Raw genomic sequence first — 25,154 nt, 5'->3', positions numbered from 1 at the left:
TTTTCATAAATCTACATGCATTCCATTTTTAAATGCTGGGATTATACCCTTTAGAGTTGGTTTAAATTAATCTGTATTTTGTTTTAAAATATCAATGGTATATGACACATTTAAGAAAATGTTGGCAATCTTTTATTAGTTAGCCCCCCTCCCTTTTTTTCTCTCCATTTTACTAATCCAAGGCTTTTGAAGATTTCCTAGAATGTATGTTTTATGGGACAGTTCTATAAAGAGTTTGGTCATGAATAACTTTACAAGGTTGTCTGCCAACAGCCATAAAAAATAAACAAAAACATGTTTACAGATTTTTTTTTAAAAAATCAACACTGATAGGCACAAGCCTATTGATACATAAGCAGAATTTTAAATTCAGCTACCTTTTCTCTGGAGCCTTCTCTTACTAGAAGGAAGACTCTAATCCCTTACCTGCCTGATGGAATTCTGGAACTACGTGAGGGAAGGAGACTAGCAGGTTCCACTGTTCACTGTGGCATCTTAGCCTCATTCGCCTCTGGGCTTAGTGTCCTAGGTCCTGAACTTCTCATGTTCAATTCCTCCAAAGAATAATGTCCTGACTTCTGTAAGTCTGATGGCAGTCATTCAACTGATCAGGGTGCATGGGGTGAGTATGGGGGTGGGGGTGGTGGCAGAGAGGGGTCCATCCCCCATTATAGATTTTTCAGACAATGCTCCCTGTTCTCAGCCTCCATCTGTGGTACATGGTACTTCCATGTACTGAGCTTTTCAGGGGTCTTGCAGAGAAATCATGATCTGTCTCTTGCCAGTATTCTCCTCTATAGAGTTTGACCTTCCTCTCCTCTGTTAGGTCACTTACTACTTCTTTTTGCTTTCCTTCTTCCTATACAAGTAGGATTACAGATGTCTTATCCTTTCAAAATGGAGTTTATTCCTGTCTTTAGGTGATTTTCAAAAAAGCCTGGAAATAATTTTACTTTGCTGTCTTAAAACCTGAAAGGGATAGTTTTTGTAATCTTTTAAGTCAAATAACCTTGAAATAGAGCCAACTACTGTTCAAGAGCTAAATGTTTATGTTTGATAATAACCCCCAAAGGATAACACTATTGAAACCAAGAACTCAAATGCTCGGTTAAATTAGACTACTACCTCTTTTTCAAACAAAGCCTATACTTTCTCATCTCTATGGCTTTATGTCTTCTACCTAGAAATCAATCCATTTTTTAAATGCTCTGCTCCAATTTCATATCCTCCATGAAAGCTTCACTGATTCTCTCTCCTAGGAGGGAATGCCTTTTTCCCACTTCAGGTTTTCATAAGGAAGGACTTGCACTAAACACACTCCTGACTTCTCTGTACTTCTTTACTTACAGAGACAGAGTGACTTATCTGAACCTGTCTGACTAGTTAATCTTAGAAGAGTGAAGAGCAAACTTGGCCCATCTCTGTGCTTCTACCTTTCCAAGGTGTGGAGCAAGCATTCGCCGCTTATTTAGGGCCAGACGCTCCCTTGCATAGGGAGGCTTGAGTCAATATAGCACTGCTTGGAGGCAGGTTGGTCTACCTAAAGGACTTCAGTTAAAAGGCACAATTTGGCTCACGTACTGAAAGTTGTATCCTCCAACCTGGTCTCTGTTAGTAATAAAAGTGGTATTTTGACCCCTACCTGCCACTCTTGTTTTCTTTATTTGTTCAGAACTTCAGAAAGGATAAGGGATGCTTTACCTGAAACCTCTTCAGAAATCCCAATCTCTAGGTGGAAATGTTTTCCTACTTTCCTATAATCCAGAACTTTGCTTATAGTTCTATTATAGATCTTAAATTTTTTCTTACTGTGTTGACAATCTTCTAACCTACTAGGCTGTAAGCTTTTAGAAAGTGGATTAACCACAGTGCCTTACACATGACAAATCATAATATAAATATTTGTTGCACTGACTGACTGAAGGGCTAAATGTTTCTTTAAAGTAAAAGTAAAGAGAATTTTATGGTTTCTAGCTATTTCAGGTTCTACTCATTCTAAAGTCACAGCAAGTGCATATCAAAGACTGCCAGATTATAATTAATCTTATAACTAAGATGTTGTTTTCCCTTGTCAAATTTCCTCTGCAATACATTGGGTCATTATCACCAGTTCTGTTTTTTTGTCTGCATGCTCTAGGAATTTTAAAAGCTAATTAGGGGCTTCCCTGGTGGCACAGTGGTTAAGAATCCACCTGCCAATGAAGGAGACACGGGTTCGAGCCCTGGTCCGGGAAGATCCCACATGCCATGGAGCAACTAAGCCCGTGTGCCACAACTACTGAGCCCGTGCTCTAGAGCCTGTGAGCCATGACTACTGAGCCCACGTGCCACAACTACTGAAGCCCACACGCCTAGAGCCCGTGCTCCACAAGAGAAGCCACCACAATGAGAAGCCTGCGCACCGCAACAAAGAGTAGCCCCCGCTCGCCGCAACTAGAGAAAGCCTGCACAGCAACGAAGACCCAATGCAGCCAAAAATAACTAAATAAATTTATTAAAAAAATAAAAGCTAATTATACATCCTATAAACCTAAAATTGAAAATAATTCAGTTTACACTGAGGAGATGAATTCAAATGAAATGGATAGAATCTAAGCTGCTATCTCAAGATACCTTTCTATAATATAGGACAAAGACAATAACCACTCAAATTCACTGTATTAATTAATCATCATCAGTAACTGTAGTGGTTAAAAATAAGTAGTACGTAAAAATGATTAGGAGACGACATGGCCAAACTAGTGGTTGTGGTCACTCTTCTGCAGAATAAAAATTAGAAATTGAGAAAGTACATTTTTAGTATAATTGGAGTATTTCAAAATTAGGGAGCCAGAATTGGGTTTCTTCTAAAACCTCAGATCAAAAGCGTACTCAGAGGTGACATCAGCAAAAATGGTGGAATAAGGAATTTTGAAATCCCACCTCCCCATAAAAGTAACCAAAAAACTGACAAAATCAAATATTTTTGAACTTCAGAAACTAACCGAAGGCTTGCAACAGTCCACGGAGTGTATATTCAAGAACAAAGGCTGAATCTCAGTAAGAACAGAGAGCTTTGAGGCATTTTAAGTTACCCCAATCCCCACATTTGCAGTAGCACTATCTTGAAAATAACAGCCCACACTGCTGGTAACTGAGGAACCAGAACATATCTCATTTTCAAAGTATTGTAATGATTTGTCTTGACCTGTCTGGTTGCTCCCTGGAAGATCAGCTCAAAAGGCTTGTCTTTATTTTGCCCAACTCAAAAGGGGTCTAGTGCTAAAGAAATTACTCCACTTTGTTCAAAACATTTACAGGCAAATGTTTTAGTCACTGCTGCCTAAGGAACAGATAACAATTGGGGCAAACAACAGACTAACCAAAGAGGTTGAGGGGAAAGGGCTAGAGAATGAGATGTCCATAACAGTACTGAAAAGCTCCTATATCCTGGGAATCTAGAAGGCCACATGCATGCCCAAGGTTGTGCACACACTCAGGAAAAACCTGAGAAGACCCTAAGCTGTCACTTCTGGTTGATCTTGAGGCGTTGCAGAAACAGGAAGTGAAGGCTAAGGCATAATTGTAAACTGCCTGGCTGAGTGCTGAAGGCATGCCCTAACATGTACAAGAAGCCCCTCAGCAAAGACTGAGAGAATTTCTGGTTCCAGATGTTTAAGGAAATCTCTGTACAATCATTAGCTGACTACTAAGCTAATAGAACAGAGATTTCAGTGGCCACACACGACAAAGAATAGAGTTTATAGAACTAGTTCAGAAAAAGACACTAAACAAACAAACAATACTACTACAATAAGCAGCATCAACAAACCCAGGAGGGGAGGGAATGTGATTTCTAGAGTTGCTATATTTTAATATTCAAAATGTTCAGCTTTCAGCAAAAAATTACAAAGCATGCAATGAAGTCATTTGCAAATTATATGATACGGGTCTAGTATTCAAAATAAAGAACTTTCACAACTGAACAATAAAAATACAAATAACCCAATTTAAAAATGTACAAAGAATATAAATAAACACTTCTCCAAAGAAGATATACAAATGGCCAACAAGCACATGAAATGCTCAACATCATTAGTCATTAGGGAAATACAAAGCTAAACCACAATGAGATACCACCTCATACCCACTAGGATATTATAATTTGAGAAAAAGAAAAAAGAAGGGAAAAGAATAACTGTAAGAATATGGAGAAATCTGAACCATTGTACATTGCTGGTGGGAATGCAAAATGGGCAGCTGCTGTGGAAAATAGTTTGGCACTTCCTCAAAACGTTAAACATAGAATTACAACATGACCTAGCAATTCCACTCCTAAGTACATACCCAAAAGAACTGAAAAAAGGTTTCAAACACATACTTATTCATAAGAATATTCATAGCAGCTCTATACGCAACAGCCGCAAGGTGGAAACAATCAAAATACCTGTTAATAAATGAATGGATAAACAAAATGTGGTATAGCCATACAACGCATTATTCAGCCATAAAAAGGTAAACATGCTAAAACATGGATGAACCTTGAAAACATTATGCAAAGTCCAGAAGCCAGTCACAAAAAACCACATACTATATGATTCCATTCATATGAAAGTCAGAAAAGAGAAATCTACAGAGACTGAAAGCAGATGAGTGGTTGCTTAGAACAAGGGAGTGATAGGGGATAAGGAGTGATGGATAAAGGGTACAAGTTTCTTTCTGAAGTGCAGAAAATGTTCCAGAATTGACTCTGGTGATGGTCTGCACATATCTGTGAATATACTAAAAGCCACTGGATTGTATACTATAAAAAAGAGAACTTTCTTGTAATGTGAATTATATCTCAATAAAAAATATAATTTAAAAATGTGTACTCAACAAGCTCTTTGAAGAAGAAAGATAAAAATAAATTCACAGGAAACTTCTCCTCAGTAACAACAGAACTTGGAAGATGATGGAGAAATATCTTTAGAGTACTCAGGGGAAATAACTGCAACTGAGAACTTTGTACCCAGCCCACCCTAGATGACCCTAGCAATGAGGAGGAAAAAAAGATGTTTCCACACATAAGTAATTAGGTAAGTTCACCACTTAGGTCCACGGTAAAAGAACCTTTTTAAAAGGATCTACTTTCAGAAGAAGAAAAGTGAACCAGGTACTTCTCCTGCTTTTGGGAGTAATGGACCAGATTATTTTCATGAACCTTTTAAGAACGACTAAAAACTCTGGTGAAATATTAAAAATAATGACAACAATAATAGTAGATTTTTTTAAAGCACGGATGAGCAAAAAATAGTATAAAGAACTACCAGTCCAAAATCTAGAATGTGAGAACCCAAAGTAAGCCCAATACTCAAAAATAAAATGACTTTACAGCAATATTATTAGATAAAATTAATTCAAGGAAAAAATCATTAAGAGTTGAAGGAGAGGGCTTCTCTGGTGGTGCAGTGGTTGAGGGTCCGCCTGCAGATGCAGGGGATGCGGGTTCGTGCCCCGGTCCAGGAAGATCCCACATGCCGCGGAGCGGCTGGGCCCGTGAGCCATGGCCGCTGAGCCTGCGCGTCCGGAGACTGTGCTCCGCAACGGGAGAGGCTACAACAGTGAGAGGCCCGCGTACCGCAAAAAAAATAAATAAATAAAATAAGGGTAGTTATAAGGTAGAGAGTTAAAATTATCTATAGGGACTTCCCTGGTGGCACAGTGATTAAGAATCCGCCTGCCAATGCAGGGGACAGGGGTTCGATCCCTGGTCCTGGAAGATCACATATGCTGTGGAGCAACTAAGCCCGTGCACCACAACTACTGAGTCTGAACTCTAGAGCCCGCGAGCCACAACTACTGAAGCCCGCATGACTAGAGCCTGTGCTCCACAACAAGAGGAGCCACTGCAATGAAAAACCCACACACGGCAACGAACAGTAGCCTCTGCTCACCACAGCTAGAGAAAGCCAGTGCGCAGCAACAGAGACCCAACGCAGCCAAAATTAATTAATTAATTAGGGGACAAAAGAGAGACAAAATAGACGAAAAGTTAATAAAAACCTAGAGGATTTGAATACCACATATTACAAGTTTGATCTAAGAGATATGTGTAATGAATTGAGTCAAATAATAACAATAAACTTACTGAATGTATATTGTATACCTTGCGGCCTTGTAAACACTTTATATATCATGTAACTCTTACAACGACCCTGGATAGAAAGATTCTATTTTGTCTCCATTTCCTAAATTAAAAAATTGAGGTGCAGAGATTAAATGTATTCCAAAGTCACACAGCTTTAAATAGCAATCTCAGCCAAAATATGAACTGATAAAAATTTAGCTTTGCCATAATTCGACAGTACTGCATGTCAGTAATTAGGGATCGGTAAGACCCTAATAAAATAATAAATCCTTAATGTTTTATTGGACAAACAGTATGATCCCTTTCAAAAGTGTCATCAGCCCTTTTGAAGTTTTCCAAGTTTAAACTGACTTTTTAAAATGTTGTAAGTCAGAAATATGAGGTCCCCTTTGTATTTAGGGTTCATCATTAGGCTTTTCCCTCTTCTACCTAAGAGTCTTCTTAAGGGTTCTGAGGCTTGCCTCCTCTGTTGATCCATCACAATTTCATATTTAGATATAAATAGAAAAACCATAATTTTAAGAAATGTTAAGAAAACGGGGTATTCTGGTCTTCAGTCTCTGACTGGTAAGTACTTCTCTTCTTCCTTCCTACAATGCACCCTTTAAAAAGGCAGTCTAATTTTAAAATTTTGTGTCTGTGATTTTTTTTTCCCCACATCAAACCCAAGCATTCAATAAACAAAATCTTACTTTGTTCCAACACAGAACACTTACAAAAACTGATGATGTACTTGGCCACAAAGAAACTTTCAAAAACCAGTTATCACGGGACTTCCCTGGTGGCACAGTGGTTAAGAATCCACCTGCCTGCCTGCAGTGGTTAAGAATCCACCTGCCAACACAGGGGACACGGGTTCGAGCCCTGTTCCGGGAAGATCCCACATGCTGCAGAGCAACTAAGCCCGTGCGCTACAACTACTGAGCCTGCGCTCTAGAGCCTGCGAGCCACAACTACTGAGCCCGCGAGCCACAACTACTGAGCCTGCGTGCCACACCTACTGAAGCCCAAGCGCCCAGAGCCCATGCATCACAACAAAGAGTAGCCCCTGCTCGCTGCAACTAGAGAAAGCCCACGCACAGCAAGGAAGACCCAACGCAGCCAAATAAATAAATAAATAAAATTAAAAAACAAAACACCTGTTATCATAAACCACTAATACACTTATATGTAACACAATAAAATTAGAAAAGAACAACAAAATAGCCCCTTGAGATCAATATACCTGAAATTTTAAAATAGATAGGAAATAGCAGAGCTAAGATTTGAACCCAGTCAGTATGGTTCCATTGTTTTGCTCAAACCCTAAAGTCCTCCTAATTATTAGGCTCCAAGTCTGTGTTACCCAAAGTGTGGTACTCATTTAGGCATCATCTTTATATATCTTAGAAATGCAAGTTCATGGGCCCAGGTGATTTGCCAGTTTTCCAGATGACTGTCAAGCAAATTGAAGTTTGAAAACCACCTCTCTGAACCAAGGCTCTTAATCCTGGTAAAAGCTCTGCTTTTGACTCCTTATAATGTGAGATAAGGAACACCTTATTCTTTAAGCCACTAAAAGGGTTTTCTACTATTTGCAGCTCGGAGCATGCTAACTGGATACAAAAATGAATACACAAAAATCAATACACCAACTTTATAGGTTCCTAATGACAGTAAATCCTATCATTTCTACCTTTAAAATATATCCAGGAGCCAATTACTTCTTACACCTCCATCACAATCAACTTCATACAAGATACCACTATTACTTTTCTGAATTACTCCAAGAACCCTTAACACCAGTTATATATATACTACTTCTCTACAAAGCAAGAGTGATCCTTTCAAAGCCTGAATGTTCCTCTTCTGTTCAAAAATCCCTATGGCTTCCCTTGTCAGAATAAAATCCAGAGCGCAAAACGGCCAATAAGTCCATTTATGACCTGCCCTGCTCTCCCATGCTCCCCACTCCCCACCCCACCCCGACCCCCGACTTAAAACATTAAGACTAAAACAAGAAGATACTCAACTTCAGTAGTAATGAGGGAAATACAAAATACAATAAAACACAATTTTCCTTCTATCACTGAAAAACTTTAAAGTTGGGAAACATCACATGTTGGTAAAGATGTGGAGAAACAAGTTCACTCACACACTATGGGCCAAAACATAAATTAGGAAGGCAATTTGACAATACCTGATAAACTTAATAATCATATATTCCCTATGACCCAGAAAACCCTCTTCTTGGTATTTAACGTAAAGGAACACTTGCACATATATAAGAACATTCATTGCATTTGTGTTTGTGATGCAAAGGAGAAAACCTAAAGGTTAATTAATAGCTAGCTATACAAACTAGAATATTCATATAATAGAATATTATGTAACTGTGAAAAGAAATATATCTAACAGACCTCTAAGACATATCGTAGTTAAAATTTCCGAATGCCAGATACAGTATGAGGCAACTTACATAAACACACACACAGAAAACTAAGGCTATGTAAAAGCACAGAAAAAGACTTGCAAGGACACTCATCAAATTTAAAATTGGTCCTTATCTCTCTTTTTTTTTGGTTTCCCCTTTTTTAAATTAATTAATTTTTTACTGAAGTATAGTTGATTTACAATGTTGTGTTAGCTACTGCTGTACAGCAATGTGTATATGTTATACATATACATACATTCTTTTTTTTTAATTCTTTTCCATTTTGGTTTATCATAGGATATTGAATATAGTTCTCTGTGCTACACAGTAGGATCTTGTTGTTTATCTGGCCCTTATCTCTTTAGGTGGAGAGGATCAGGATTATCAGCAGTATAAAAAGGAATTATCATACTCAAAATGTTTTAATTTTTAAATAAAAATGTATCCACATATTTCTTATATAAATTAAAACTTACTATAATTTTTTAAAAGAAGAAAAAAGCGAGTTTCTAAACTGTATGTCCAGCATAATTTTGCTTGATCATAAAATGTGAACATATCCATACATATTAAATAGATAAATAATTTTTAAAAGGATACATATTAAACAGTTAACAATTGTTCTTCTAGAGAACAGAGAGATGGAGGAATTGCTTTTCACTTGAAACTCACTTTAAGGTGCATAGTAAATTATAATTTAACTTCTCTTCCAAGAACAAATACTAAAGCAACAACTTAATTTAACCCCCATTACCAGTCCCAAATTAAATCATAGGCCTATAACTGTCTTATTTTTGCAAAATACAAGTGGGCAGAAGAAAGACACGTCCCTGAAACACATTAAACTGAGAGATCTGAGGCTACTTTAGGACGGCCAAAGCAGATGATGCTAAAACTGACTTTGTCTAAAATAATGGTACACTTCACGGAGACTGCATGCCATTTAATAAGCCATAGTCCAACCCAGCCACAGTAAATAAAAGCTACAAGAAAGTTTACTAGGCTAATTCTTGGTTAAGTTTTACTTAGATTTCAATTTGATCATTTCCTTTTTAGTACCACTGGCGTTAAGCAAAACAACTACTTACAAATACTATTTGGCTGGCTATGCACCTTCAACTTGAATGCGTATCCAGGCCTAATTCCACAAGAGAAAAACATTATTTCCAATTAAGATAATGTGGAGTGGCATGGACATATATACACTACCAAATGTAAAATAGATAGCTAGTGGGGAAGCAACCGCATAGCACAGGGAGACCAGCTCGGTGCTTTGTGACCACCTAGAGGGGTGGGATAGGGAGGGTGGGAGGGAGATGCCAAGAGGGAGGAGATATGGGGATATATGTACATGTATAGCTGATTCACTCTGCTATAAAGCAGAAACTAACACACCACTGCAAAGCATTTATATCCCAATAAAGATGTTAAAAAAATAAAAAGGATAATGTGGAGCATATATATTCTCCCCTGGTTCCCAGCCTAATGTTGAATTGAATCCTGTAGTTTTTCATTTTGTTAATTCATCTCTGAAACAATATCGTTACTGGAAATACCGACAAGACCCCAGTCACTTGACAACAGCCAGAACATGTAAAGTATAGAAAAATAAAACTGGATCCTAGGTAGGTATATAGTATAGACAAGACTAAAAAGGTAATGTAGTGAATTATCACACATTTCATATAAATATATATTTGATAGCTGTTAGAAGGGTCAGATAGATCTTGGCCATAACTCCAGAACAGCTTGAATTTTATGGATGGGATCATTTTTAATGCAAATTTCAGATTATTTAAATAATTTAAACACTCTAGAAGATGATAATATTGCTTCTTGGTATTCTTTCTGATATTAAACTTTTTTTATTCTACTAAACCTACTTGATCTTTATCTAGACATGTCTGTTTATTCATAAAATACTATATCCTAAATGTTTACTATTTTTCACTCAACAGTGGTATACTGCTACCTTTCATCTTTAATAATATATTATGATAAATTGAGTAAAATGCTGCCCAGACTTTATACATCAAGCCTAAGAGCAAAACTTGCAAAGAAGCTGAACATGAAGCCTTATAAACTTATATTCAAGATTCTACAAATACTTATTATAAAACTTTTAGTATCTCACTCCTAGTTCTCATGAGGAAGAATTATAGTAAAGAAGGTAATCAAATCAGTTTTATTCAACATATGAATGATACACTAACAGCTTTTGCTACAAATGTAATTTATTACATAGGTATCTGAAAGGAATTTACAACTTAGCGTGATTTATCCAGAATATTTGTTCATGGCTGTTTAAGAGTTACTTAAGTTGGCTAGTAAGCCAAAGTACAGGTTCAATGCCCATGTTTTGCAGTCCCCACAAAATTAACTTTGCTCAATTCTTTCGCCACAAACTCAAGTGTTAATCAACCCTAACCAAACATCTTATAAATACTTGCTATAGATCAAAAGAATAACAATGGGTAAACTGTTCACAACAACCCATTCTCGGGGCTTCCCTGGTGGTGCAGTGGTTAAGAATCCGCCTGCCAATGCAGGGGACATGGGTTCGAGCCCTGGCCTGGGATGATCCCACATGCCACGAAGCAACTAAGCCAATGAGCCACAACCACTGAGCCTGCGCTCCAGGGCTCGCGAGCCACAACTACTGAGCCCATGTGCCACAACTACTGAAGCCTGTGCGCCTAGAGCCCGTGCTCCACAACAAGAAAAGCCACTGCAATGAGAAGCCCGCGCACTGCAATGAAGAGTAGCCCCTGCTCGTTGCAACCAGAGAAAGCCCGTGCACAGCAACAAAGACCCAACAAAGCCAAAAATAAAAATAAAAAATAATAATAATTATTACTATTTTTTTGCAGTATGCGGGCCTCTTACTGCTGTGGCCTCTCCCGTTGCGGAGCACAGCGGCCATGGCTCACGGGCCCAGCCACTCCACACCATGTGGGATCTTCCAGGACTGGGGCACGAACCCGTGTCCCCTGCATCGGCAGGCGGACTCTCAACCACTGCACCACCAGGAAAGCCCCAAAAAAATTTTTTAATAAAATTAAAAAAACAACCCATTCTCAGCTGATTCACTTCACTGTACAGCAGAAACTAACACAACATTGTAAAGCAATTATACTCCAATGAATGAAAAAAAGAAAGAAAGAAAGAAAGGAAGAAAGAAAGAAAGAAAGAAAGAAAGAAAGAAAGAAAGAAAGAAAGAAAGAAAAAAAGAAAGAAAGAAAGAAAAAAAGAAAGAAAGAAAGAAAGAAAGAAAAAGAAAGCAAGCAAGCAAAAAAAAAAATTCTCAGTCAGCATGCCCTAGAGGCAAGTATAAGAAACTTCAAGTCAACTGGATTGAAGTTCCGGCTTTTATACTCAGCTATTTAATGTTGGTAAAATAACAGCCTTCCAGAGTATCTGCTTTCCTACCTATAAAATAGCAGAAAAATATCCCCTACCTAACATACAAGATTTTTTTTTAAGTTCAAATGAAATCATAAATGGGAACATGCTCTTTAATGTGTAAAACACTATATTAAGTGGTTATTTAAGGCAGTTCAAAATATCTGCCCTACTAAAGGAAGGTTAGCAGGATGCCCTCCATAAATGAGGGTCAGTATTACTCAGTCATTCATAAATTCCTTAACAAAATTTATTCTTTGCTTTAAAAACAAATGGAACAATATGTGTATAACTACCTACTATATAATTAATTCCCGGAATTACTGGTGAAAGTGTTACTTTCCTGTTACTCTTCTTCTAACCCTGTTTAATTTCTGCTTACATCTCAGAAATGTCCAGCTTTAGAGAAGAGCAGTTACTCTGATTAGCTCTATCATTAGTAGTCCCACTGTTTTGTTTCCCTAAAGATGTACCAGTAAAACCAAAGAAATTACTAATGAAAACATACCTCTTTTCCCTTGGTTGTCCCTGGTACAGATAAGTATAAGTAATTCATACCTGTACTTTTTAAAATAAATTTTGGACTTCCCTGGTGGCACAGTGGTTGAGAGTCCACCTGCCAATGCAGGGGACACGGGTTCGAGCCCTGGTCTGGGAAGATCCCACATGCCGCGGAGCAACTAAGCTGGTGCGCCACAACTGCTAAGCCTGTGCTCTAGAGCCCGCAAGCCACAGCTGCTGAGCCCATGTGCCACAACTACTGACGCCCACGCACATAAAGCCCATGCTCTGCAACAAGAGAAGCCACTGCAAGGAGAAGCCCACATGTCACAACGAAGAGTAGCCCCCACTCGCCCCAACTAGTGAAAGCCTGCGTGCAGCAAACGAAGACCCAATGCAGCCAAAAATAAATAAATAAAAAATAAATTTATTAAAAAAATAAATTCTTACACCTGACAGTATAGTGCTAATATTTTTTAAAAGCAGCCTCAATGGATTTTTTCTTTTAAAAGCACTAAGTAAAATGTAATGCGTCTCATATAAGCAGTATGAGGATAACAGAAAGTGTGAATGCTTTTCATGAAATTGGTTCTTATCACGCTCCCATATAGCTATCTCTGCATTTACCAGAACCCACTAAATTATTTTTCTCATGCAGTTTTCTTCTTAACTAGACAACAAACTCCCTGAGGAAAAGACAATGCTTTGGAGCAGCTTCGTACCTCTAACACCTATCAATATCTGACACATATTGGTGCTAAATAAAATCTGAACAGAACTGAACTATCAATACCATGCCCTGGTTTTCTTTTTCTTTTTAATTTATTTATTTTATTTATTTATTTTTAGCTGTGTTGGGTATTCGTTGCTGCGCGGGGGCTTTCTCTAGTTGCAGCGAGCAGGGGCTACTCTTTGTTGAGGTGCGAGGGCTTCTCACTGCAGTGGCTTCTCTTGTTGCGGAGTACGGGCTCTAGGCATGCAGGCTTCAGTAGTTGTGGCACGCGGGCTCAGTAGTTGTGGCTCACGGGCTCTAGAGCTCAGGCTCAGTAGCTGTGGCACACAGGCTTAGTTGCTCCACGGCATGTGGGATCTTCCCGGACCAGGGCTCGAACCCGTGTCCCCTGCATTGGCAGGCGGATTCTTAACCACTGCACCACCAGGGAAGCCCGCCCTGGTTTTCTATAATGAGATTTTCTGTGCCCCGGACAAGGTCAGATAAGCTTTGCTGAGTTCCCAGACATATTTGTTCTTGGTAGTTTGAGAGGCTGTAGTGTGGTGTGGTGGTTTCATTAGTAAAACTGAACGTATCTGATTCATGTAAAATGTACAAGTTGTAAAAGAACTGTATTTTAGGTGCTATACATTAAATATTGCTCCTGTTTCTAGGGCTGAAACATCTAGGATAGGATATAAACTTACGAAGAGATATTGGTTTTATAATGGCAAATCTATGGTATGTAAATTGATTTCCCAGCTTGCAAATACAAGTTAACTTTGTACTCTTTATCCCAGTGTTTCAAGGGATTAGTACTGTACAACAAACTTCACTGGTGATTCTGATTAGACATTCAGGTTGTTACTTATTTATCTCTACTATGGAATTCAGTTGCCATAAATTAAATTTAGTTTCATTTATTTCTCCTTAATAATACCCATTTAACTCAGGGAGTACTAGAGGTTTTAGGTTTAATCTTTTTTGTTTCTATTGAGGTATAATTGGCATACAACATTATATTAGGTTTAATCTTTAACATTAATCCAGTTTGTATTAAGACAGGGAAATAGATATTGGAAATCTTATTTTAGAGCTGTAAAGACAGAGAAGTAAGTGGTTTTCCCCAGCGTTCAGTTTGAGTTCACCGTACTGTCAACATTAGGCCCCTTGAGTTCTTGATTCCTATAGGCCAAACTTTTCTGTCTGGACCATTTAGGGCCTATAATCCACCTTCTGAGGCAAAAAATCTAAATACAATTTTTCTTTCTTAAGGAACGTGTTGACCTCAGTAAAACTGCATTTTTTGTTGTTGTGTAGATCTAGATTTGGGAAGCTGTTTTTGTATAACTCCAGTCAGCTGTGACTAAGAACACTGAATATAAAGTCCTTTATCTTCCTGAAGTTACCATTCATGATAATGTTAGGAAAGTTACATTATTAAATAAATGCTTTAACTTATCCAAGGATACTTCCAAAATATATCATGTTTCCTTCCTACAAACGGGTTGCAGAAGTAAGTTATGATGTGATTTTTGCAACGTGAGTGTCTTCAAATGAAGGACATGTAAATAATTTTCCAAATAAACTGATAAGGATGAGTGTGGGGAAAGGGTATTAGCAATGCGGTGCTCTTTTAAAAAAATAAATGCATCCCTACTTACTTGTCCATGTTCAGTCATGCCATAGCTTTATTTTCTACAAATCAGAGATGGAAGAATGACCAGTTTCTGGGGTAAAAGCTGACTGTTTTAAATGTCAACTTACAATTTAGTTCCAGATTCTCATCTTAGGAGACATATATCCACATTTGCCTAACAATGAATGCAATAATGGTTACAGTATAAACTCCAAATTGAAACACTGTTAATTACTGTTCAACTACATTGGTTAAAATTCATAGATGTTCCTGTTCAATAAACCTGATATATAAAATTGAATCAGATGAAAAGAGATCATTAGTTACATTCTTTCCTTTTAATACACTTTTTCCCAGCCAGGGTTCAAACTCAGACTTCAAACCTAATGCTCTTAAATAGGTTCTCTATATATAAATACATAAATTCCATAAATATTAAAAACTGAATCATAACACCCTAAACTCCAGGATATCACACAATCATATCCATTCCTCACTCCCTTGGCAAAGGTCATTTGGACAGATACACCATAGTTGTATATACATATACATGTACATATGGTTTACACGTACTTGTGGTATATACACATACCATACTTTTTGTCTTTTTCTTTTGCCAGTGCCCACCTCCATTTTTATCAAAATTCAGGGCAAAAACAAGCAGGAATCCAAAGCAGAATATAGGTTCAGGTCACAAAGGCTAAGTAAGTGTTTTGTGTTTAACAGCAGTTAAAAACAAAGAAATGTAAGAACACTGGCAATAAATTGAATATCTAATATCTAACTCACAGCAAGTTGGGGGATTTATTTACAGAGAATCACAGAATTTCCATGTGAGAAGGAACCTTAGAGTTCAGATAGTGGGGTCCAGAAGGCAATTAACCCAAGGTCACATAGATACACACGTGTATGTGTATGTAATATACATACACGTGTATTTCATAGTTCAGAAGTTACTTCCCCCTGTAAAATCCTAAAGACATCATCTTAACGTTTTCATTTTCTTTTTTTTTAAATTATTTGATTTATTTTATCTTATTTTTTGTCTGCATTGCATCTTTGTTGCTGCACATGGGCTTTCCCTAGTCGCAGTGAGCAGGGCTACTCTATCTATCTATCTATCTATCTATCTATTTATTTATTTACGGCTGTGTTGGGTCTTCGTTTCCGTGCGAGGGCTTTCTCTAGTTGTGGCAAGCGGGGGCCACTCTTCATCGCGGTGCGCAGGCCTCTCACTATCGTGGCCTCTATTGTTGTGGAGCACGGGCTCCAGACATGCAGGCTCAGTAATTGTGCCTCACGGGCCCAGCCACTCTGCGGCATGTGGGATCCTCCCAGACCAGGGCTCGAACCCGTGTCCCCTGCATTGGCAGGCAGATTCTCAACCACTGAGCCACCAGGGAAGCCCCAGGGCTACTCTTCATTGCGGTGCGCAGGATACTCATCGTGGTGGCTTCTCTTGTTGCGGAGCACAGACTCCAGGGGCGTGGGCTTCAGTGGTTGTGGCACGTGGGCTCAGTAGTAGCTGTGGCTCACGGGCTCTAGAGCACAGGCTCAGTAGTTGTGGCGCACGGGTTTAGTTGCTCTGCATCATGTGGGATCTTCCCAGACCAGGGCTCGAACCCATGTCCCCTGCACTAGCAGGAGGATTCTTAACCACTGCGCCACCAGGGAAGTCCCATCTTAATGTTTCCGTCCTCTCCTTACTCAAATTAATTTCAAAATTAGAACATTAAAGTACATAGATGATCTAGTTCAAAAAATAAGATGACAAAAAAATGGATAACGTATTCTAACAAAAAACTCTGGAAAACCTTGCAGCTAACATTTATAGTTAATATTAAATTGTTAATTTTCTCTTTTTTTTAACATCTTTATTGGAGTATAATTGCTTTACACTGTTACGTTAGTTTCTGCTTTATAACAAAGTGAATCAGCTATACGTATACATATATTCCCATATCCCCTCCCTCTTGTATCTCCCTCCCACCCTCCCTATCCCACCCCTCTAGGTGCTCTCAGGGAGCTGGTCTCCCTGTGCTATGCGGCTGCTTCCTATTAGCTATCTATTTTACATTTGGTAGTATGTATATGTCAATGCCATTCTCTCACTTCGTCCCAGCTTACCCTTCCCCCTCCCTGTGTCCTCAAGTCCATTCTCTATGTCTGCATCTTTATTCCTGTCCTGCCCCTAGGTTCTTCAGAAATACATTTTTTTAACTGTTAATTTTCAAGGAACTGCAAATCCCTTCTCTTTTTTTTCCTTTCACCCCACCCACCTCAAAAAAGGAAAAAAGAAAACAAAGAACAAAACAAATCTGGCTCTTCGCTGGTAACTGCAATTCAGGACACAGGCAGTTGGCGATGACATTTCCAGGGCCTAAACTGTCAACCAAGGATGACAGAAAGAAAGCATAAAAGAAGAGGTACTCTACATTTAAAAACCTGCCCTAATCTAGAAATTTACTGCTTTCTTTTGGCCTGTCCCTCCTGCCACATAAATACCTTCATACTGCATATAGTAAAAAAAAAAAAAAAGTACTCAGAATAGCTATACCTATGGCATATTCTTATTATTGTAAATTGTAGTAAAACTGAGAATGTTTTTCCATTTTTTACTTTTGAATGATCATGAAGAGTTAGTATATGCACCCCTTGTTGTTCTAACCCATTCTGAAAGTACAACTCTTTTCGTGTCAGCAAAGATCTCCCACTTTCTCAGTCCCCGAGATATCTATTTCTTCTTGGTGGGAAAAAAAAAAACAAAGAAACCCTTAGCTACAAATTCTAAGATAGGGAATAAACCACAGTCTGACTCTGAATTCTTGAGTTTTGTCTGTGCATGTACCCATAATTATCCACTCTTGTTAAAATATAATTAATTTATAACTCTTTAAGTCATGTAGGAAATATTATATAAAAATAAAGTAGCAGAATAAATCAAAAATAAATAAATAAATGATCGTGAAATTATATCTGCCTGCATCCTTCAGTTAATCAGAAAGTTACACTCACCAACAAATATCACAATAGCTTTTACATTTGATTATATAAAACTGGGCAGGCATTCGATATATTGCCAACCTTCACCTCCTTGTTACTAGATATGATTTCTGTCTTAGCACCAAAGTAATGCATAAAATCAATTTACTATTTACTTTCAGTGTTCTATTTCCCTTTTTTTACTTTTTACTAGAAATTCCTGGGATCAAGGATAAAAATGACAGAAGACATTGCCAATATATGTTTCATAACTGACTAAACCCTTGTCTACCATGTTTTAATAGGTGACTTTTACCTCAGAGCAACTTAGAAGACAGCAAAATGGACTAAATTACTTACATTTCCACCTGATTACAACTGTCAGATATGAGGCTTATTAAAGCCAACAGAATATCATAAAATCAAATTGGAGGAAATATGATTCGGGAATAAATAGGTTACTTACCTATAGCTTTAAATCACATGCCTGCTAAATCGTTACTCGATATGTGCTGAAAATAACTAGCCAGCAAAGCCATTCTTTTAACAGAAATAGTCTTCAAAAGCTAATGCAAATCTGTTTTGGATTTATTACCTTTGAATACATACCTTTCTTTTTAAAGTTGTATAATAAAGCAACATGAATCAAGCATATAAATACTACTGCATAGTTCAATACCACCACCTACTGTAGTTGCTATTAAGTTAAAATCTTTTTATCAAATGGGTTCAAGTGCATTAAGACATAAAACTATAAAACCACAGGTGGATGCCTTCATTTTTCTGAGGCAATTTTTGGGTAGGGGTCTGATCTAAGAATTCACTAAGTCTGGGATATTAAATAGGAAAACAGTGTAAAGACAACTGCACAAGCAGCTAAATTTGGTCAGTTTAAGGGCATTCTTTCTTCTTCCTCCCTCCCTTGGATTTTCCTGGTGTAACGGAATATTTTATTTTGGACATCTAAAAATACCCTTGCAAGACCACAGTATTAGTTAGATTACTGAAATTTTTAATTTAGTTTCCAATCTGTCACCAGTTGGGAAACAGTAATCTAAGGGCTAGCAATAACAAAAGTACTCATTAATTTAGAAGAAATATGAGACCAAAATTTCAAAAAAGGCAACTCTGAGGATGAAAATTGAAGGATTTTTTAAAATTAAGATTAAAAAACAACACCAATACTAACAGCTAAAACTGACAAAAGGCCTAGAACATAAAGACATGACTTTAAAAGTGTGGATACTTCTAACAGAAATACTGCTTTAATGAATGAAAATCTTCAATGTAGAAACAGATTACATCGGGGCTTCCCTGGTGGCACAGTGCTTGAGAATCCGCCTGCCAATGCAGGGGACACGGGTTTGAGCCCTGGTCCGGGAAGATCCCACACGCCGCAGAGCAACTAAGCCCGTGTGCCACAACTGCTGAGCCTGTGCTCTAGAGCCCGTGAGCCACAACTACTGAGCCCACGTGCCACAACTACTGAAGCCCGTGCGCCTAGAGCCCATGCTCCGCAATGAGAAGCCACCGCAATGAGAAGCCCACGCACCACAACGAAGAGTAGCCCCTGCCCGCCGCAACTAGGGAAAGCCCGCACGCAGCAGCGAAGACCCAACACAGCCAAAAATGAATAAATAAGATAAATAAATTTATTTTTTAAAAAAGAAATAGATCACATCTTATAACTAGGATTAAATATCAACAATACATCTTGTGAAGTTTTTGCCAAGTTAAAAAAATTTAATGACTTAATGGAAAGCATAATTTTCAATACATAACTGTATCTTATATATACTATAGCAAGACACAAACATATGTTTATTTTAAATAATGAATGACTACAATATAAGTACATGATACAGTGTACTGTGCTTCAAAAGGACCCATGATTATACAATAAAGAAATATCAGTAACATTATTCAAAAAAGGACAGATTGTCTGAATGGGCCTAAAAAGCCCAGACTTTTAATTTGCATTTTCTATAGTAATGTTAGATAATTGCTTTCAAACCAATCTCTAAAGCATTAAAAACAAAATTCCTTAGTTTTACTAGTACTCTTTCCCATTGCAAGGCCTTTCAAATAGAGTGACACAAATGACTCTCACCCACTGGAAAATATAACATTTTCCACATGCACCAACTTGGAAAATATGGTTATTTACTATGCAGAATGTTCTTTAGGTTAGAAGATAAAACCTTAAGGGAGAAAAAGGGTCATTACTGCAGTCTTAACTGTACTGTGTGACTGAGCCTACAAACTTTGACAAAATACTGGAGTGGCTATTTCAGAAGAAAGGACCAAGGTCGGCTTTTATTCAAAAATTACAGATTCATAGGATCTGGAACAAAAGGAACCTTAATAATTGATTCTAACTCCCTTTTCTTACAGAAGAGGTAAATGACCAAACCAGAGAAGTGAAAAGAGATGACCAAAGCTACAGTTAGTTGGTGACAAAAATCAAGGTTATCTAATATCCAGTTCTCTTAACTCCCAAAGCAGTATTTTCTTTCTGCCACAGAACAGTTTATGATTTTTCTTATTTTGGACAAATTGAAGCAATAAAATGAAGCAGGTAAAGAAATATTACAACCTAATCATACAAACTGTAGTATTACAGATTTATCAGAGAGGCAGTGAGGTATAATGAAAAACAATAATGAACAGGGATTCAAAATACCCAAATTGGAACTCATCACTTCCTAGCTATGTGAGTCTTAACATCTCCGGGGACTGATTAAACTGTAAAATGGTATGTGAATGTCAGTGAATGTTACCACTATAACTTTTTTTTTTAAGTTATACTTTTTAATAAACCCAAATAAGAATTTTTTCCTCCAATAATACTACATTCTCATAATGGAGCTACTAAGAGTATGACAAGTGGAGAGTCCTAACTGAAAAAAATCTAAACTTGGATTCAAGGGCTAGCTTAGATATTTACACATGTCTGTCATTAATTTCACTATGTTAAGATAGCATTGGCTACAGCACTTAAAAAGGATAGCTGTATTCTCTCGATAGCAAAAGCAAAATAAAATATACTGGATGAAGAACTTTAGGAAAGCTCTTTTCCACACATTTTATGGGCTTTTATACTATGTTATGCTAAAAACAGAGCAGAATGATAGAGTGGAGTAAAAAAAAAATTGCAGATTGGAATCTTGGCTCCCAAAAATACTAGCTGTGCAACTTGAATACTTCTTGGGCCCTAGCTTTCCTCAAAAGAGAATTGTGAGAATTAGAAGTAACCAAGGTAAGACATCTAGCTCAGTGCACCTGGCATACAGGACATATTTAATAATCATTATTAAATTTGAAAGGAAATTATCAAAATTTGCCACAAAACAAAGTGTACTGCAAGTAATATAAAAGTATTTGGGGCTTCCCTGGTGGCGCAGTGGTTGAGAGTCCACCTGCCGATGCAGGGGACACGGGTTCATGCCCTGGTCCTGGAGGATCCCACATGCCATGGAGCGGCTGGGCCTGTGAGCCATGGCTGCTGAGCCTGCGCGTCCGGAGCCTGTGCTCCGCAACGGAAGAGGCCACAACAGTGAGAGGCCCGCGTACCGAAGAAAAAAAAAAAAAAGGATTTTAATGAATTTCAATTAGAAGACTAAGACAATTCAGTACGCATGATGTTAACTTATAAGGGTTATTATAGTACAGATTTAATGCCAAAGTGATACAGCAAAGAACAACAATAATTTTCACACCTCCATATCTTTTTTTAAACTCTTTTATCCAACAGTCATCTACTTGGCTATTCTACAGGATACTACATAGCTGCCTAACAGATACTCTTCTCCCTTGATTTTAACTTAAAATTTTTTTTTCTACAACTCTACCACTGAGTGTGAGATTTAAAGTGTGTGGCCTTCACTTACAACATCCAAAAGCATAATACACAGAATATTCCCTAAAAAAGGTTTTAAAGAATTAAATAAAAAACAATAAGCTTTAGTTATCTTCTGCCCAGAAAAAAAAATGTGGCCAAGAAAACAATCTTTCACTTTTTGTATTAACCATAACTAATTTGAAATTAGTTGTTATATATTTGCTATAGAAATTTCCCGCACTCACAAAAATTTTCAGAGCTATCTGCTTACAATCATAAAATTATCAGTCCTTTAAAAACCTGTGATTTTTGAGAATTAAAAAAATAATGTAAATATTTTAGATATGAAAAGGCTGCTTCATCTTATCTACATCTTTTATCCATTGAAAGTAAACATTTAAAATGTTTTCAACGAATTAGCAAGGTTTATTACTTCATGAGAGACCAAAGTTTATTGCTTTATTACCTGTAAATTAGGTCATTAAGGGGTAAATGACTTTAAGAAACATCAGACAATGAAACTCATTAACACATATCATTTCCAGTCCCTTCTCATTTTTATTTCAGCATGAACACTTCACTTCATAATAAGAGTAGCCTTTTGTTTACAAATAAACACTGCAGAAGAAGGAGTTTTCCCTCCCTTTTTATCTTAGACATGTTAAGAAAACTTTAGTTGTACCAATCAAGGTAAACAGACATGCTTGCAGGACTTCCCAGGCAGCACAGCAGTTAAGAACCCGCCTGCCAATTCAGGGGACATGGGTTCAAGCCCTGGTCCAGGAAAATCCCACATGCTGCGGAGCAACTAAGCCTGTGCGCCAGAACTAGCCGGTGTGCTGCAACTACTGAAGCCCACGTGCCTAGACCCCGTGCTCTGCAACAAGACAAGAAACCACAATGAGAAGCCTGCGCAGCACAATGAAGAGTAGCCCCCGCTCGCCACAACTAGAGAAAGCCCGCGCACAGCAACTAAGACCCAGCGCAGGCAAAAATAAAAATAAATTAAAAATAAATAAATTTATTTTAAAGACCCAGACATGCTCAAGAAAGCAATACATTCTCTTATTATTTTAGTACCACCAGTACAGATAAACTACAAATTAAAATATAAGATAATTACAAAAACAGGATATAGCAATGCATTTTTAAAGCACAAACTACAAAGAACTCTTTCCAACAATTACTCACACAACCTAAAAGTGAATAGCAAAATGATAAAGAGCTGACTGTAATGGCAAAAGGCCACCCTCCACTCAATTCTTCAGCATTTGGGTTTCCCTTTGAAGATTTCTGTTAAGTGCTAAATATCTATTCAGTAATTTTAATGGCAGTCTGTACTTTTACAGTAGTACTGAATAGGAAACCATCATAAATTAAGTTTACTGGGTCTCTCTACACTAGGGCAACATAAAATTCTATTAAACACCAAAACATATCTACTATAATAATTCCTTCCCATGATGAAGGTAAATATGAAGACTCTAAGGAGACCAATTCCTTGATTTTTCTCCACTCCTGGCCTGCAACAGTAACACTGTAGCTCTGCAGTTAAACTCTCCCCAACACTCCCTGTCTTGATCTTTATGGGCAAATTAAAATATTTTTCCCATAAGCATAAAAAGAAATCAAGGAATAGACTAAACTGAAGACCTTGGGTAACAATTTCATCCTCTGCAACTAGTTGGCAAGCTTCCTGAAACTTCTGTCTCACCGTCTTACAATTTCATCCTTCAAATGGAAATGAAGAAAAACACCAAGTGAGATGTACACTGAGCTGTGAGTGATCCCAGGTCAGCCTGATTCTCTGCCAAAAAAGGCCAGGCAACATTTACTCTTCTTGCTGTAGTTTCTTTCTCTTTCTTATCCCCTCAAAACACCTTCCCGTAGATTACTATACTACTGTAATTCACCTGTAGCTACGATACTTCACTTCCCAAAGGAACCACTTCCTGACACTGACTACCCTCTAAAGACGCTTTCGGATGTTTTATTTCTTCACCCATTCTTTAATTCCATTACTATAAACCTCTCTCGCCAGAGGTGGAGTTCTTAGAGACAAAGAGACTTGAATGGATTTTAAGTCTCTCAGACCTTCGTCCCAACCTCAAAGCCTGTACACGTCTAAGAGTTCCCAGAAACAATGAGCTACAAAAGTACAGACTAAACGGGAAAGAAGAGGAAGTATCAGAACAATACCCAAAGCAAACAGCACCGAAAACTCGTGGTCGTCTCTATCATCTCAGTCTACCACCCCCACTTCCCTAGTTTAACCAAGGTCTCTCAAACTCAGAGAAAAGTCCCCTAGCCCATAATTTCCCCCTCGCTTCACGAAGAAAGTGGCAGAAAGAAAAGAAGCTAGCTCCCTCCGGTCGATCGGAGCTGTGATGCTTTTTCTGCCGGGTGAAGGGAGGCAAGCCAAGGGTTGTGTAAAGAATGGAAAGCTGAGTGATACTGGGGGGAGGGGGAATTAGGGCGCCAGAGCTAATCCCCCGCCGGGGCCCCGCTGGTGGAAGAGGCAGGAGGCGACCGGTCGGGAGGAAGAGGGAAGCCGGGCTGCACTGGGCTTTCGGGTCGCGAAAAGGGGGAGAGAAGTCTGGCAGTCCTAGAGGCCGGGGGGTGACGGCGCCAGACAAGGGAGGAGGCTCAGTGCGGAGCGAATTTTTCGGGGCACGAGAGAGGGAATCGCCTTCCTCCCGCCACCCTAGCCCCCTCCAAGCGCACACCTCAAACCTGCTCTTGGTCACTCCGTTCACGTCCCTCCTCATGGGGCCGGCGGGTGCGGCCGGGGCCGGGCGCTGCGGCGTGCGGAGTGCAAAGACTGGGGGCCCCGGGCAGGCCCGTGAGTTCCGGCACCGAGAGGAGGCAGAGGAGCTGCGGGCAGGGGCCGTCGGCGGGGAGGAGAGATCTCTCGACTCCGGCAGGGCCTCCTCCACCTCCCGCGGTGTGGCGACGACTGCTCGTCGCTAGCTCTTCTCTCTCCTCAGCCTCAACTTCAACCCAAAACAAAAACACTCCCCACCTACCAGCAACGCCGCTCCTCATTGGGCAGAGCCGCTCGGGCCTCGGAACTGCGTGGGGAGGGGGAGGAGGAGGAGCGCGCGGCGGCGGCGGTGGCGGCGGCGGCGGCGGCGGCGGCGCAGGACCACCCCTCCCCCACCCCCGGGTGCAGCCGGCGACCATCAGCCTGGGAGCAGCCGGAGCGCGGCGGCGGCGGCGGCGGCGGCGGCGGCGGCACGAGCCCGCTCTCGCCTCCAAGGCAGGAAAGCCCACCGCGAGAAGGAGAGGCAGGGAAGTGCCTATGTGTCTGTGTGTATTTATGTATGGGAGGGGCTGTGGGGCGGATGCGAGTGCGCGCGTGCTCGCCGACCGGTGAGAGAAGAGAAAGCAGGACAACTGCACACAGCACCCGAGCCCACTCTCCTCTCCTCCGCGGGCAAACAGCACGCACCAACTCACTAAGCACTTGAGCTGTCTGTCTTGTCCTCCCAGCCCCCTAAGTCTTGTCGCTTCCCCGATAGCCTGTGCTGGCGCACATGTCCTTCCCAGCCACCC

The 25,154-nt window shown here is 39.2% G+C and overlaps 1 protein-coding gene across 2 annotated transcripts in view; it reads right to left on the bottom strand.

Moving 5' to 3' along the window:
• FBXL20 (F-box and leucine rich repeat protein 20) overlaps positions 1–25,154 on the bottom strand; it is a 112,751-nt gene that overhangs the window by 87,204 nt on the left and 393 nt on the right. Inside the window, exon 1 of one of the 2 annotated variants that reach the window (XM_030839846.2) lies at positions 24,326–24,628. The exons of the other annotated variant lie outside the window; for it this stretch is intronic. Coding sequence (XP_030695706.1) covers positions 24,326–24,367 — 42 coding nt within the window. The 5' untranslated portion in view covers positions 24,368–24,628. Of the gene's footprint in view, positions 1–24,325; positions 24,629–25,154 lie in introns of those variants that run through there. 2 annotated transcript variants of the gene reach the window in all.

Source organism: Globicephala melas, chromosome 20, assembly GCF_963455315.2.
Source record: "Globicephala melas chromosome 20, mGloMel1.2, whole genome shotgun sequence".
NCBI lineage: Eukaryota > Metazoa > Chordata > Mammalia > Artiodactyla > Delphinidae > Globicephala > Globicephala melas.
This window is presented reverse-complemented; position numbering and strand designations above follow the sequence as displayed.